Consider the following 14,758-nt stretch of genomic DNA (forward strand, 5'->3'; position numbering starts at 1 on the left):
TAATTGTAATAAAAGAAAGTTGAAGATTAAATTACTAAAAGCAAGATATTGCAGGCCATTTCAATTTCAACAAATTCAATTTGTTTTCAAGATATTACCTAAATCAGGATTTATGATTAAGCTCAGTAATTTTTCCTTAATTTGAAGCACACCAAAATTTAATTTTTTTGATTGTTATTGAAATAGTTTGCATATTTATTCACGTTTTTTACTTCTTTTCTTTGTAAAGGTGGGCTTAATGCCTTTAGGCACTTTCTACCACTTGCTCTATAGGCTGATATGATGAATTTGGTATTATCTTATAATTACAAACAATAATATGTATGTATTCTATTATATATTCTTTAATACATGGTTTCAAATATTAAAAGATTTACCACTTTATTACTAATAAAAATAACATATGAGACCAATTTTGATAAGGATACACAGGTACACAGCTTTGTTAAAAAATAATTTTAAGAAATATATAAATAGGTTATGAAATTAAATCAAACTTTAGAAAATTTATATGTAAGCATATTTTTTTAGCATTTTCCATTTATTTCAAACGAAATAAATTCACCAGAATATTCCACTAATCTTGGCAACATGCAACAATATCAAAATTTATTGTAGTTGATAAATAATAATAATATTTTTTTTATTCCCATAACATCAGAATTACAGTAAAACTAATTAACAAAACAATGTATAGAAACAAATTTTGGTTTTTGTTTTATCCTTCCACTTAATCTAAATACACAAATATCAATTACCCGTTTTTAGTGACAATTTAGCTGTACAGTCGACTATTTCACAAAAAACTTTTGTTTAAATTTAAATTAAGATTGCTTTTAATTACATTCAAGAGTTCATAACAATATATATTAACTTTTTTTAATGAAAAATGGTGTTCTAAAATAATGGATTAAAACTGAATATAACATTTAAATATGTATATTCATATACATCATGTGTAAACATGTAGATACCATAAAAATAAATATTGTGCTAGTTTAGGGCATACATATTTCGGTCTTCTATTGTATTATCACTTTGTAGGACTGTAACTTCTGTTGTATAATTTTTTCTTGCACTTCTATACTATGTAATAATAAATACTTTATAATCTTCTGTTCACATGGTGAGTCCTTGTATCTATTGTTACCACACTCCAGTTTACAAATAAGGCCTTAAAAAAATAAATTTGTTAAGTACATGAAATAAAAATTTTGTTTATATTGAGACATCACATCAAATTGTTAAAATAAAATGTATTTATGTTTACACTTTATTCAATACAGTTGGAATATTCAGATACTTCTTTACTAAAATAGATACTAAAAATTTCTGGCTAAATTATGGAGGTAGCTCCAATGAGTTATAAAATTACAAATGATACTGTTTTTGGTGTCTTTATGCATTTGCAGGTATAATTGTGAATAGTTTAAAGTGATGGTTATACTTTTAACATATAACTATTCAGCATCAATGAATACTGTTCCAGTAATTTAAACATCCAGTCTCCTAAAAACCTGATTTGAAGAAATATTCTATTGGAGATAAGTCCAAGTCAGAAACAACAAATTCTAAGCAATCAATATTTAAAAAAATCATTTTGGGTTTTTATACCCTTTGTTCTATGAATTATGCAAAAGTTTTTTTTGCAAATATTTTCAATTTACATTCTTCTAAATAAATTTTGATTTTAAAACTACAACCGAGAATTCAATGTATCAAAATATCTACATCATTTTGTTAAATAAAGTCAATTTAATCTTATACCACAGTTATATTAAAAGACTTTTTAGAAAAGATAATATGTAAAAACGCCTGTACCAATCCAGGTTCATGATGATGATAAACAACTGAACTGGTTTTAAATAATTTTATTTTATGCTACAAATAAGTTTGCATTAATCAAGCTAATGAGTCAAGCTTATTCGAAATATAGCTCAGATGACCATTCTTGTTGAAATCCCAATTAAAAAATATACATTAATTTTTTATGTACAAATTACACCACAAATACTGTTAAGTTTAATAATATACTTCTGATTTAATAACATAAAATATGTTTTAAATCCGAATCAAGATCCAACATTTTATAAAAAACCCATATAATTAAAATTAAGATGAGAAAATAAATGAGATGACTGCACATGATATGACAAAATTTATTTCATAATACATAACAACAATATATCTTTATTTAATAAATCTTGAGTATTTTTAATTAAAATTCAATATAACATTCATAAACAAAGGAATTTTGGTTGTTTTCGTTTTGCTCAACACGCATGTATGTATTTATGCGTTTTCTGTTTCTGGAATATCGTTTGGCGATTCTTGTTCCCGTAACGTTACGACACTGAAATTACATATGCATTCGGTTATTGAATGATACAGATAATCTCATTGCTTGTTACATTACCTGTTCTTTGTTAAACAAAAACGTAAAAAAAAAATTTAGTAAGCTTAGTAGAAAAATGTTTTTGTTTTCTACTGTTGTTTTTATATGTTTTAGATTCTAGAACTTAGGTTTTCAACACTTAACACCTCTCCTTTTCAAGAAAAAATTGTTTATTTACTCTAAAAAATAAGATAAACGTCTTAGAAGTGATAAAATATTTTTATTAAAATAGGGTTACTTCAAAACGCCCGCCATTTGCTTTAGAACTCTGTAACTTTCCTAAAAGACTCAGCACCCGCTAAAGGGCGCTAGGTCTTCCGTTGAGAACCTAGGTCCTAGAGCCTCTAGAACAAAAACACTATGATGACATTTTTTTATTTCATTGTTTGAAAAACCTTATTTTTATTAAGTTTAAATTAAAATAATGAATGAACACTAAAAAATGTTTATGAAAGATTTAATAGTGTATGAAAAATATTGTAAACCGCATACCTTAAATTCCGGACCATTTCATTGAATGAATCTTCATAATCATTTGAATCATCAGAAGAATTTCCAATACTGTTATTTGCGTGTGGAATATTTTGCTCATCTATAGAAGTAACATCATTAGCGTCATTGTGATCATCACTTTGTAATTCCTCTCCATTTATACTATTATTTATAACAATTCCAGCAATACCTGTAAAAGATACTTGTAATTTGTCATTCATGTTTGAGAATAGTTTAGTTTAAATTTATATTTTACTCACTTTAAATAATAATGCAAATTAAAAATACATAAAATTTTAAAACAGAAATTATCCTTAGTTTTTGCATATTTAGGTATAATTCATAAATAATTAAATAAGAAAAGGTGTTGAAAAAACATATTACGAATTTTTATAATTGTTAGTAAAATTATTTTATTATATAAATATTACCTTTTGATGGAAAGAGTGGTGTTTCTCTTCGTATTTTGCGAGTTTTTCTCTGGTCATTAACACGTACTTGCACATTTCTCTCAAAATCTATATGATATAAATTACCAGCTATCAACAGAGAACCCTCTTTCTCTCCCTTGTTGTAGGTTTCTTCTAAATAGCAATTACTAGCTTGATTATACTTCCACCAGCCTGAAAAATGTTTGTCATCATTAACACGTTAGCTGCCACTCCGGTCACCGGTGACCGGACCCCTACCTACATCTACGCGCCATTACGGTCACCGGTGACCTCAAGGCAAACCTGTTTTTGGAACGAATTTGTACGCCGGAGGATGCGTTTTTGATACATTTTCTGTACTGAAGTGGCCGGAGTGGCGCTGTAGAATACTTCTTTGGCGTGGTTCCTGCCTACCTACGTTTTTCGATTTTTTTTTCTTAAATTATAAACATGACAGTTTGTGATAAGTGAAGAGCAAGTTGTTTGTATATTTAATCAAACTTAGCATAGGAATAGCCTTAGCTTGGATTAAGAATAACATAATAGAAATATACTATTTCAATCTCAAATGTTCTACACCTACATATATGAGAATCATAAGGGTTCAAAAAGTTTGTTGAAGGAAAAATAAAACAACTTTAGTATAAAAATCACAGCGCAATAATTATTCAAAAGTATCAATCAAAAATAATATTAACATGTCTAGTTAAAAACTTAAAAATAACGATGAGATTGATTGAAACACGCCAAACAAAAATATGGTTCGTTTGGGCATTCTTTGCAGTATGTTTGTAGCATACTGAACAGAAACGTCTTGTGTTTCTAACATTGCCCTCTCGGTTTTTCAACTGGTGCTTCAGTCGTTTTGGTCTTTCAGTATTTTCGGGTTTTTCACTATCCATTCCTGAATCTACCAGGTACTCTATTAACTGCCTTCTATACCCTACTATACTTTCTCTAACTTTTTTATTTTCAGTGTACATAATCCATCCATTTACAACAGCTGTATTTAAAATAACTTCGATTCCTAATTTTTTATAATTTAACTGTTTTTCTTAATGGCGACGAATATGCAGCCAGGAGAGGGTGACCGGAGTTGCGGTCACTCCGGCGCCTTCGTAACGTTTTTACATATTTTCGCTTCACAGCGCCACGTAGGTCACCGGTGACCTCGTCAGGTTTTTTGAAAATATTTTGAAAACTATCGAACCGATTTCACTTTAAGTTAGATATATTTTCATATCTTAACATTCCACACCAAATATCATTAAAAAGTTTTTCTAAAAAAAAATATATTTCTTCTATGGCAGCTAACGTGTTAACAATTACATAAAATGTTTAAAAATACATTGATTGTATTTAAAAAAGATTCTTAAAATTTTCCTTCTGTCCTGGTATATATATATTTTCAAACACAATATTTATTAAAATTAAGGTTAAAACAAATAGATTTTGATTTCGGATTCATATTCAAAATAAAGAAGTGTCTGTGTACAAAAATATAATATAAAAATAAATATTTATTTTATCGCATCTCTTGATCCAAAACCACAACAATTCTTGCGATTTTTCGAAATCTTTACAAATTTCAGCAAAGTATGATAATAAAACTTATTTTATGGATTATATTAACTATAGACAATTTTTCTTATTTTCTACATTGCTTGAATCAGTTGTTGATCCAATAATTTTCTATAAACATTACTTTATTAGAAAATGGTGAACAATTATTTCTACCCATGTGATCTTTTAATTAATCTTTTAGGTACCTATTAACATTGTGCTAAATTAAATATAAATGTGGGTAAACTATTTTGTTTTCGTAGTCAAAGGAGGTTGACATAAACATCGAATTTTAAGACATTACCATTTCTTCCTTCATAATACCACTGATATTCTTGGTTGCAATTTTCTTCTGTATTTTTTTCTTGTGATATTACGTCTGGATTATTAAAGTAATCATTTGGTATTACATTTCGACACATTGCACATGTCTTATTAAGTTGAGCAATACCCTGTAATAAAATAAAATATTGTTAAATTTGAGTTGTCTTATGAACAGGTTGCCCCAGTAAATCAATATCAATCCAAAATTAAGTGAAAAGGTAGAGTAGTACCTAACATCAGAAAAAATATTTACAAATATTCGTACCACATCTTTTAAATTATTTAGACTCACAAGGGTAAATAATTTTATGCCCTCTGAGATACCCTTTGTTATAAACAAAAATTTTTACTTTTTAATCTTTGTTCACCTTCATGTTACCTAAGTAAACCTTCTGCAAATAACAGAAAAAATCATACTGTAGTTGCAAATTGGCAATTTTTACCAATCTATGCATTCAAAACTATAACCACATTTAACCATAACAAACACGTCAAAGTTGTTTTAATATTTTTTCACTTATTATTACGGGATTACTTCAGCTTGACGATTTGATTGATTGATAATGATTTATAAAATTCCCTTTACATTTAGAATAAATAAATTAAAAAATTCATTTACTGAACTAATGGCAAAAAAACTTTAAAAATCTTTAATCATAAAATATGTTTTCGTATGTGATATGAGGAAATAAATCCTTTCTTTAAGTATAATTGTTTAAAATATTTAATTTAATGCTTATTAATGTTTGAAAGAAAAAATTTCAATTTATGATAATACAATAACTCTTAAAAAATTTATATGAACTTTAAAAAGAAAGATTGACAGTGGATACCATATGAACACTTTAGCCAGGATTTTATTTATATAGAAAAATTTTATAATAAATTATATATATATTATATACAATAATTATTATAAAATTATTAATAATATATATTATTAATAACTTAAAAATCATTTATTATTAAAGCCGCAGGATGTTCACCGCTGGGCATATGTCTCCCCTATAGACCAATTATTAATTCATAATTAATCATAATAATTCTATACATAAATAATTAAATCATAATTCATAATAATTGTCTTTTCAAATTTTCATTAATTCCTTTAATAGCTTTAAAAAATAAATTGCCTTGTAATTGTATAAGAATAGAATTGAAAAGGAATTTGATTAGAAAAATTCATGAACATACCTTTGCACACAAAAAGCAAAAAATATGACCACAGGGAAGTTTTGTTGGATGATCATATTTTTCTAAGCAGACAGCACAATATTGTTCTGTAATTAAAACCAGGATTATTAAAAAGAATCATAATCAGAATGCATATTTATCTAAACATAAATAATTACATTAATATTACTTAACCAAAAAATTATTTATGTGAGTTGCTAATAAAAAAAATAATGAAAGGTAACTTCCTCCAAAGTTGCAGTGCTGGTATAATACGCCATTATATCAATTGCTTATCTATAGTCACATCTTAACGAGCTATATATGAAAGTATTGACTAGAAAGGGCCAAAGTAATAGGTGGTTGTCAGTAGGTATTGGTTGTCCTCTGTAAGCCTGTAAAGCCTTTACACCTAATTCTGATCAGCTGTATAAAGTTATTATTCTGTTGCACATTACATTTGTTCATTTTTTATATTGTTATAAGACAAGCCAATAACTTCTGACAGTACAAAGTCTGCAGAGACATGCATTAAATGGTGACGATGAATAACATGTAATAATATGCAACATAAAATTAAAATTGGTAATTATATGCTTATAAATAATATTGAATTCATTTCTTAATTTTTTTTACAATAGCTATGAATAAATTCAATATCATATCTTTTTTTATTGTATTATGAAAGTAATGGCAAAAACATTTTATTCTACAAATAAATAAATCATACAATTTTTTTGACCTGCCATTTGCAGATTACACGAGTTTGAGGGGTCTCAGGGCGCTGAAGACGCTAAGCCTAAAACCTCATTTTAAATACCCACGCTCGAGGGATTGGTGGAAAACTTCGACGCGGGCAGCTACAAACTACTATTTCACAGAATTGGAAGGCCGCTGAGCTCTTAGATCGTTTCTGCAGACGCTCCAAGAAATGATCCACTTTTGTAACATATGACAAGCGTAATATAAAAGATTTTAAATAAAAATATTTTTATATGTAGACGAATTAAAAAAAAAACCCTTTTGTTTCTTTGACATCTGTAGCATAGAGTAATAGTATAAAAGATGAATTTCTTATGAAATAATTAACATAACTCACCTTCAAAATTTGGTTTAATTGTATCCATTATTATTTACTGATAATATTTTAATAAACAAAATTATTAACAACCTCCCGCAATAATATTTACAATGTTAATGAATACCAGCTGTCAATAGTTGCCTACAATTTATAGAAACACTCTCGAAATAAAAGAATTTTCATAGACAATACTTCTGTTCTTATTGTCAATAGTTTTACAACATTATCTATAAAAATTCCTTAAAAAGCCTTTTTTATTAACTGAAAAAACTATTTTTTTATTTAGACAGTGGATTGAAAGACGTAAGTCTATTAAATTTGAAATGAGAGTATGTCAATTTTAAATACTAAATATTTACTGGGATACAATATTTAAATACTCTTGGATTTTAAGAATCTATCATACTAGTTGATTTTTAATATGAACAAAACATTACTTATCAGGATAAAATAAAAATGAAACCGTAAAAAATTATTAGAGTTACTAAGCAAATGTTTAATATTTAAGGATGTATATGGTAAGAGTATCGCGACAAAGCTTCTAAACATATTTTATTTTAATTATTTAATGTACTTTATGGCTTAAGTAGTAAGTAAGTTAAGTGTTTTTTACATCATCGTTAGGAATAAATTAAAATTGTACAATTTTTTGAGTTCACGAACTCAAAGATTTTAGTACGCGGAAAGAAAGCTTTTTAATGATTAATAATTATAAGTAAAGGTAAGGTAAACGTATAATGAAATACACAGTAAAATTGAATTTCATATATATGCACATAATTGTTTTTTTACATATAGTAAAATATGCTGGATAGTAACAAAAACTGTTCTTTCTTGCCGTATGTTTTATTAATTTTTACTGTGTGAACGTTCAATAAACGATAAAGAAAAACATACAAACGTAGATACGAGCTTCTTTTAAAAATCTGTTTTAAAGACATGACTAAACTTTGTATTTCTATTAATATTTATTTTAAATATTTCTTAGACTAGTATACCCATTCAATATAATCATTATTTATTTCTACAACTATATGAAAGCAAACATACAAAAATAATGAACTGCTATGAATTATAAAAATTGTAGCTTGAGAATACAACGTATTACAGCTGACAGTACAGCGATAACTGGTTTTAACCCTTATAGTCACGTATTCTTATAGACGCGTCTTTGGAGGGTGGAATTCTCCTACTCATGGAGGCACTAAACCATTGCAATTCTATTAAAATATAAAACTTGACTTATAATAAATGGTCATTTAGCAAAAATCAAGGGTTACGAAAATAAACTAAAAATGTTGTAAGAAAAAATCTAGACTTGTCTCAAATCTGAAAATGACCTTTTGCAAAAGAAACCCAACTAGTAAAATATTAGCAAGTGTATACTATTATCATTATTGTAACAGTGAAGAGGATAATCAAATGTTTAAAATACCTTACGAATTGGGGTCACTTCGCAAATTTCTGTTGTTAATACGCAAAGAAAATATTGCTGATAATTGGGATTTACATAATAGATGAGATAGAAAGCACCTTTGAACAAGAAAATATTAAGCTACTTCAAGAGAAATGAGTTGTCTAAAATTATTATTAAGAGGTCGTATTCAGTCTGCTACTACCAGTTATTTATAATCGACGAATTTTATATATAACGGCAAAGTTATTAAGAGGGCATGAAACCTACATTAATTATTTAATATTTCATCTTCTGACGAATTGTTCTAAAAAGTGTAGTATCAAAGTTAAAAATTAGCCGACTTTGAAAAAAAAGCAAGTAAAATATACATTGAACGCTGCCGGCTTATTCAGAATACCCACATATAATCAATTAACAAAGATACAAGCTTTGGTAATTTTTGAAAAAAGCTTTGATGACAAAGGTAATTAGCATACTCTACAACTTAATTATATTTTTTTACCCATTTCATTTTTGTTGTATCTGCCTATTAATTGCAAAGTTAAGGTACATTTTTTATTGATTGATATTTCAAAATTCAAATCAAATTTAAAAAAAAATTGGTAGTTTTAATCTGATAATGTTTTAAAAAACTGCAAAACCTGGATGCAGCAGAAAAATGGGTTGTTTAAAATACATGGGTGATAAAGTCTAGTAACTGCAATTTATGCCCCTTTTATGTCAATTTGATCATAATTTTGTATCAAAGATACACATGTAGCTCATATTAGAACTACATAAAAAGCATTCCAATATTTGTTGATTTATACACTATTATTTCATTTTTTTTTATGGTAGCTGGTACTAGTAATCTTCGGTTTCATTATTGTATTTTTATATATATATAAAAGTGATAAAAATATTGAGATATTTTCAATTCATTTTATGTGGAATCATTCATGGCCTACTTAAATATACTTGTGATTGCAGCAAAAACTTGTTCTAAAGAAATAAGGAAAATATAAATAAGAATTAAAAAAAATGTTTATTGAACATTTAATCCCCATTTTTAAAAAATCAATTACACATGGTAATCTGGAATGCAGTGCTAAGGAAAAAGATTTCTTTAATTTTTATTTTGACTTATCTAATTGAATTAAGTAGAAAAACCTTGAGTTTACTTGTCTCTTACTTTAATTAGATCATTTAGATCTAATGCTACACATATTTCCTTTGAATCTGTGTGAGGATTGCGATCCAGGATTTCTGTTATGGGATAGTAATTGTCCCGGTTGTCAACATTCCATCCAGAATACTGAAAAATAATTGTAATAATTAAATATGAATATATAACTTTACATAACAATAGTAATTTAAGAAACATACCACACATGTACATTTATGAAGGATTTTTCCGTTTGATTCCATAGGTATAAACTTTTGTAATAATGCTTTCCCATCTATTTTCCACAAATTCAATTCATCCAACTTTGAAATAACAGTGTCTCCATCCCATTTGACATCAGACTTCAGCAAAACAAAATTTCCTGACTAAAATGGTAAAGATTTTTAATGTTAATAAGTTATTTTTCTTGAAATATTGTATATAAACTCTATACATACATGAAAATGCTTTGGTATGTCTTTAGACTGACTTGAATCTGACTTGTTTCCATCAGACCCATTTTTCTCTTCATCGGATCCTTCTTCTTCATCTAACTCACATTCTTCATCTTCACCTTCCTCATCATCTTCACCATCCCCTTCGCTTTCATCAGATGAAGAATTTTTGCGTTTCTTTTTGGAACTGTTCAATGCAACTCTTGATGTTCTCTTACGACCACCACGACCAGATTGTTCATTCTAAAAATTAAGTAATATAAAAGATGATCATTAACAATATTGAAATAAAGATTAAATATATTTTGTTTTTTACTAAATATAAAATAAATACGTTACACATTTTTATTGGAAGTATGAAGATTGTACAATCACAAACAATATATTTGTGTTAAATATAATGAAAAATAAAAGTAGGTATAATGAATTACATTCAAGTTTTTATATTAAGTACTACTGATACTGTTAATATTGGGTGAAAAACTACACAAAAGCAGTCACTTAATCCGGATTTGAAATTAGGCAGCAAATTCGTTGAAAATGATGAGAACTAACCTAATACTAAATGTTAATACGAATTTTTAAGCACGCATTCAAAATTTTCAATAATACAAATGATAACGTAAACTTCATATTCGTAAGATTCTTAAATGATTACATAGTTATTAAAAATATATCTACGTTACCGAATCGGCATCCGGTGTCCAGTCTTCGCCAGAATCTTGAAATTCCTCAGGTTCGCCGCCTTGTTCCGATCCATCTGATTCATCATCAGCTTTTTTGAGAGATTTTCGTTTACGCATTTTTAAAATAGAGATACGATATGATTAAATATATTAATATTCGTGCTAAAATTATACTTAGCACAAGACGTAAACGGACGCTTTTCTTGTTTCAAGGAAGAATCCACAGCCAAAGCAAGCAAGTCAATCTAACCACAGACAATGATATTGCACAGTTAAATTATTCTTTCAACAACATATACTAAAAGCTTGCAAGATAAATAATTTTCTGTCAAAAAGTGTATTAAAATGTTTTAGTTTAAAAGTATAAAATATACAAAATTGTATTATATTAAATTGAGAAATAGTAACTTTCCCAATCTTTTAACTGAGTAATAAGTAAAATAATATAAAATTATAGTAAATACTGAAAGGTTAAATTCAAACAGGTTAAAAGAATGACAGGAGACTAAAACCCCGGAAGTTATTTTGGATGAACACCAAAGCCCTACAGATACTGCAGCTTTGTAGATCAAGATAGCCTATTATTAGTAGCCAACCTACTACAAGAGACAGCGCTATAAGAAGATAAAAAATTAGACTATTTGTTTAAACAAAATCTGCTTCCTACTGTTCATCCCATCAAATTATAGTTCCACTTCACTCTATCTTGAATATGTCTGTATAAGAGAGCGCAATTTTCCATAATTTTTTTCATGACACTCACTCTTCGCTGTTTTAGTTTACCTCTGTGGTGTTAACCATGCATTTCAAAATTTAGTATGTTGTTTTCGTACCGTCGCAACGGGTATTCATGGAGCTGAAAACTACACGGTGCACGTCGGGACCATGTAAAGCCTCATTACGCCGCACATCTACATCAGCTTCTTCATGTGATCTGTAGGAGATGGTGTCCACAAGCTTACTTGCAAGGGCCCTTTTGCGCTTCCGTATGTCAAATTTTATGATCGAATAACTGATTACCCTCTTTTTAGGGGTATACGTCTGTCGCAAAAGGTAATCATAAGTTTACGCTGCTTAGCTATGCAGCAGTTGCACTGTGCTGTATGTTTATCTTTAGATTTTGGAGTTTGTCAATGACACTACCTAGTGGGGGAATTAGGTACAAAAAATTATCCTCAATAGTCTACCCGCCTACTTTCCAGGTTAGTTGTTCTGATTGCCACATCACCGGCGTAGTTATAATATCTGCCATACTGCCTGTTTTTTGGCTGATTGACTGAGCATAAATGGTTTTAGTAAAATAGAAATTTTTTTAAATTTTAATAAGTCAAGTTTGTTTTTGCTCTTTAATAATATGTATATCTACACACACGTATATATAAATATTCAGATTTGGCGGCCAGATAATGTTGTGTTGTTTCGATATTTTAGTTCTGCCTATATAACTACTGTTAAAGAATTAATATTTAAGTAGGCTTAAGATTATCGATTTTGTTATAATGTAATTAAAACAAATAAGAAAATATATTGTGAGGCCTTTAATTGAAAGTGATCTGGCTACTAATATTTTTATACACTGTGAAAGAGTTTTATTGTATTATTTAATCTGGATTCGGTGTGATTTCGATTATTTTGTGTTTAAACTAGTTTATATGCAGCCTGCTTAGCGTCATCGCTGAAAGTCAATATTGTCATATCAGCTGATTGCGTCATTGCATTTTAAAACAATAACGCAAAAACAAAAAACTAGTCGCAGTTTTAATCAACTCCGTAGTTTTGCAAATTACAGCGTGCATATTAACTAACCATGAAATTCCAATATAAAGAAGAGCATTCCTTCGAGAAGAGGAAGACTGAAGGGGAGAAAATACGGCGAAAATATCCGGACCGTGTTCCCGTAATTGTAGAAAAGGCGCCGAAAGCAAGACTCGGGGACCTAGACAAGAAAAAGTATTTGGTGCCGTCTGATCTCACTGTGGGACAGTTTTATTTTTTGATCAGAAAACGCATTCACCTGCGGCCAGAAGACGCGCTTTTCTTTTTTGTTAATAACGTTATTCCTCCGACGTCTGCTACAATGGGCTCATTGTACCAAGAGCATCACGATGAAGACTTCTTCTTGTACATTGCATTTTCTGATGAAAATGTTTATGGATATTAACTGATTTCATACCAATTTCTAAAATCTATCAATCAACGTCATTAGTGGAAACGTCTACATATGGCGATTATTTAGGTTTAAGGCTTAGCAATATTGATGTATTATGTTATAAAGGTGATATTTGATTTTTTCGCAATTTTCACATTCAATAACTTAAAGGCAATGTTGTTCTAGTTTTAGAAATAACATATGTATGGCAAAAGTATTGCATTGTTTCCTTTCCTTTGTTTTATTAAGAGTGTAATAATTTCTGTAACTAAACAATAAAACTATACAAAAAGGAAATCAAGTTTTAATACACTATGAAATTATTTTCTGATTCTTGTATTTTTTTATTACTCTATTTTTATAAGACTTAGACTGTAATAAACAATAAATAAAGACAAATAAATATATCTCCCCTAAAAATTTCCCACAAGTTATTTGGATCAAAGCAGTTGCCTATTTCTCTATACATGGAAAATAATTTATTACTTCTATACTACATTCAGTAAAATAAAGTAACAAAATTCAAGTTAAAGAATTTTTTTGTAATATTTATGTATATTTGATACCAACAAAAATTATTGTGACACTAATTAACCCTCAAGTCCAAAATGAATATTAATGAAGGTTTTACAGACCATTTTGTTAGGTCATATAAATCCATTAAATTTTTAACAATGCGATTGCTACTATCATATATTAATTAGCATTTTTCAGTCCATCAATAATTTGTTACTCATATAGTCTTTTTTCTTTAAGCTATTTCATATGAATTTCAAATAATAAACTATCTGAAATGATAAGGTACTACCAAAGGACAAGTACAATGGGATTTCCAGAACATAAGTACACCACATCACTTATCACCTGTAGTTCTGGGTACCTAGCTCAGTAACGGTACCATTTTAGGCATTCTTAAATTGAACACATTCAAGATTCTATTGTTCAGTAGCTTTCACATATAAAAACGTTTAGCATGATACATCTCCATTTACCTGACACAGAAATATTAATTAATGTCTTTGTTAAAAAAAAAAAAACATAAATGTGGTTTTTATGCTATTAATTAGTAAATAAATGGGATATATTCAAATATATGAATTAATTTTTCAATTCAGGGCTTAGTAAACCTTGCTTGCAAATGACATTTAACTCTTTCATTACTTTTTTACAGGTTCTACACTACAACAAAAAGAAGTTTTGAAACTTTCCCTTTTTTTCGAGAAGTTTATTCATTTGATATATTTACTAATCTATTATTTTATAATTTAGTAATCTTTATATTGCCAGCTTATATTTGTTTTATTTAATAATCGTTATAAAAGATCATGTATTTCTGAATATACATATTTCACAAAAGTATCTAATTTTCCTTAAAATGTCTACACATTTTTGTGTTAAAAAGGCTCTTTGAATCAATTTCATTTTTTTCTTACATTTGATTCTTTTTG

The 14,758-nt window shown here is 28.0% G+C and overlaps 3 protein-coding genes across 5 annotated transcripts; 1 reads left to right on the forward strand and 2 right to left on the reverse strand.

Annotated features, from left to right (window-relative positions):
• Window positions 1-965: 965 nt before the first annotated feature.
• LOC137919216 (E3 ubiquitin-protein ligase RNF146-A-like) lies at window positions 966-7,605 on the reverse strand. Of its 3 annotated transcripts, none has more exons than XM_068762221.1 (6): window positions 7,478-7,605; window positions 6,400-6,485; window positions 5,186-5,333; window positions 3,319-3,510; window positions 2,888-3,077; window positions 966-1,174 (listed from the first exon to the last, which is right to left on the reverse strand). In XM_068762221.1, the coding sequence occupies exons 1-6, from the start codon at window positions 7,503-7,505 to the stop codon at window positions 1,162-1,164; spliced, it is 657 nt and encodes a 218-aa protein (XP_068618322.1). In that variant the 5' UTR covers window positions 7,506-7,605; the 3' UTR covers window positions 966-1,161. The 3 variants fall into 3 exon arrangements, with proteins under 3 accessions (XP_068618322.1, XP_068618320.1, XP_068618321.1); XM_068762219.1 differs by lacking the exon at window positions 966-1,174 and adding an exon at window positions 2,108-2,353 and having other exon boundaries at window positions 7,478-7,604; XM_068762220.1 differs by lacking the exons at window positions 966-1,174; window positions 7,478-7,605 and adding exons at window positions 2,108-2,353; window positions 7,121-7,377.
• A 2,282-nt stretch (window positions 7,606-9,887) lies between these two features.
• On the reverse strand, window positions 9,888-11,407 carry LOC137919370 (uncharacterized). Its single transcript, XM_068762423.1, has 4 exons — window positions 11,162-11,407; window positions 10,479-10,718; window positions 10,242-10,406; window positions 9,888-10,170 (listed from the first exon to the last, which is right to left on the reverse strand). The coding sequence occupies exons 1-4, from the start codon at window positions 11,276-11,278 to the stop codon at window positions 10,033-10,035; spliced, it is 660 nt and encodes a 219-aa protein (XP_068618524.1). The 5' UTR covers window positions 11,279-11,407; the 3' UTR covers window positions 9,888-10,032.
• A 1,395-nt stretch (window positions 11,408-12,802) lies between these two features.
• Window positions 12,803-13,582, forward strand: LOC137919177 (gamma-aminobutyric acid receptor-associated protein). Its single transcript, XM_068762165.1, has one exon. The coding sequence runs from the start codon at window positions 12,969-12,971 to the stop codon at window positions 13,320-13,322; it is 354 nt and encodes a 117-aa protein (XP_068618266.1). The 5' UTR covers window positions 12,803-12,968; the 3' UTR covers window positions 13,323-13,582.
• Window positions 13,583-14,758: the final 1,176 nt, after the last annotated feature.

This window comes from Battus philenor, unplaced genomic scaffold (assembly GCF_028537555.1).
Source record: "Battus philenor isolate CCGP_79_NKW_IND1 unplaced genomic scaffold, ilBatPhil1.0.hap1 SCAF_16, whole genome shotgun sequence".
NCBI lineage: Eukaryota > Metazoa > Arthropoda > Insecta > Lepidoptera > Papilionidae > Battus > Battus philenor.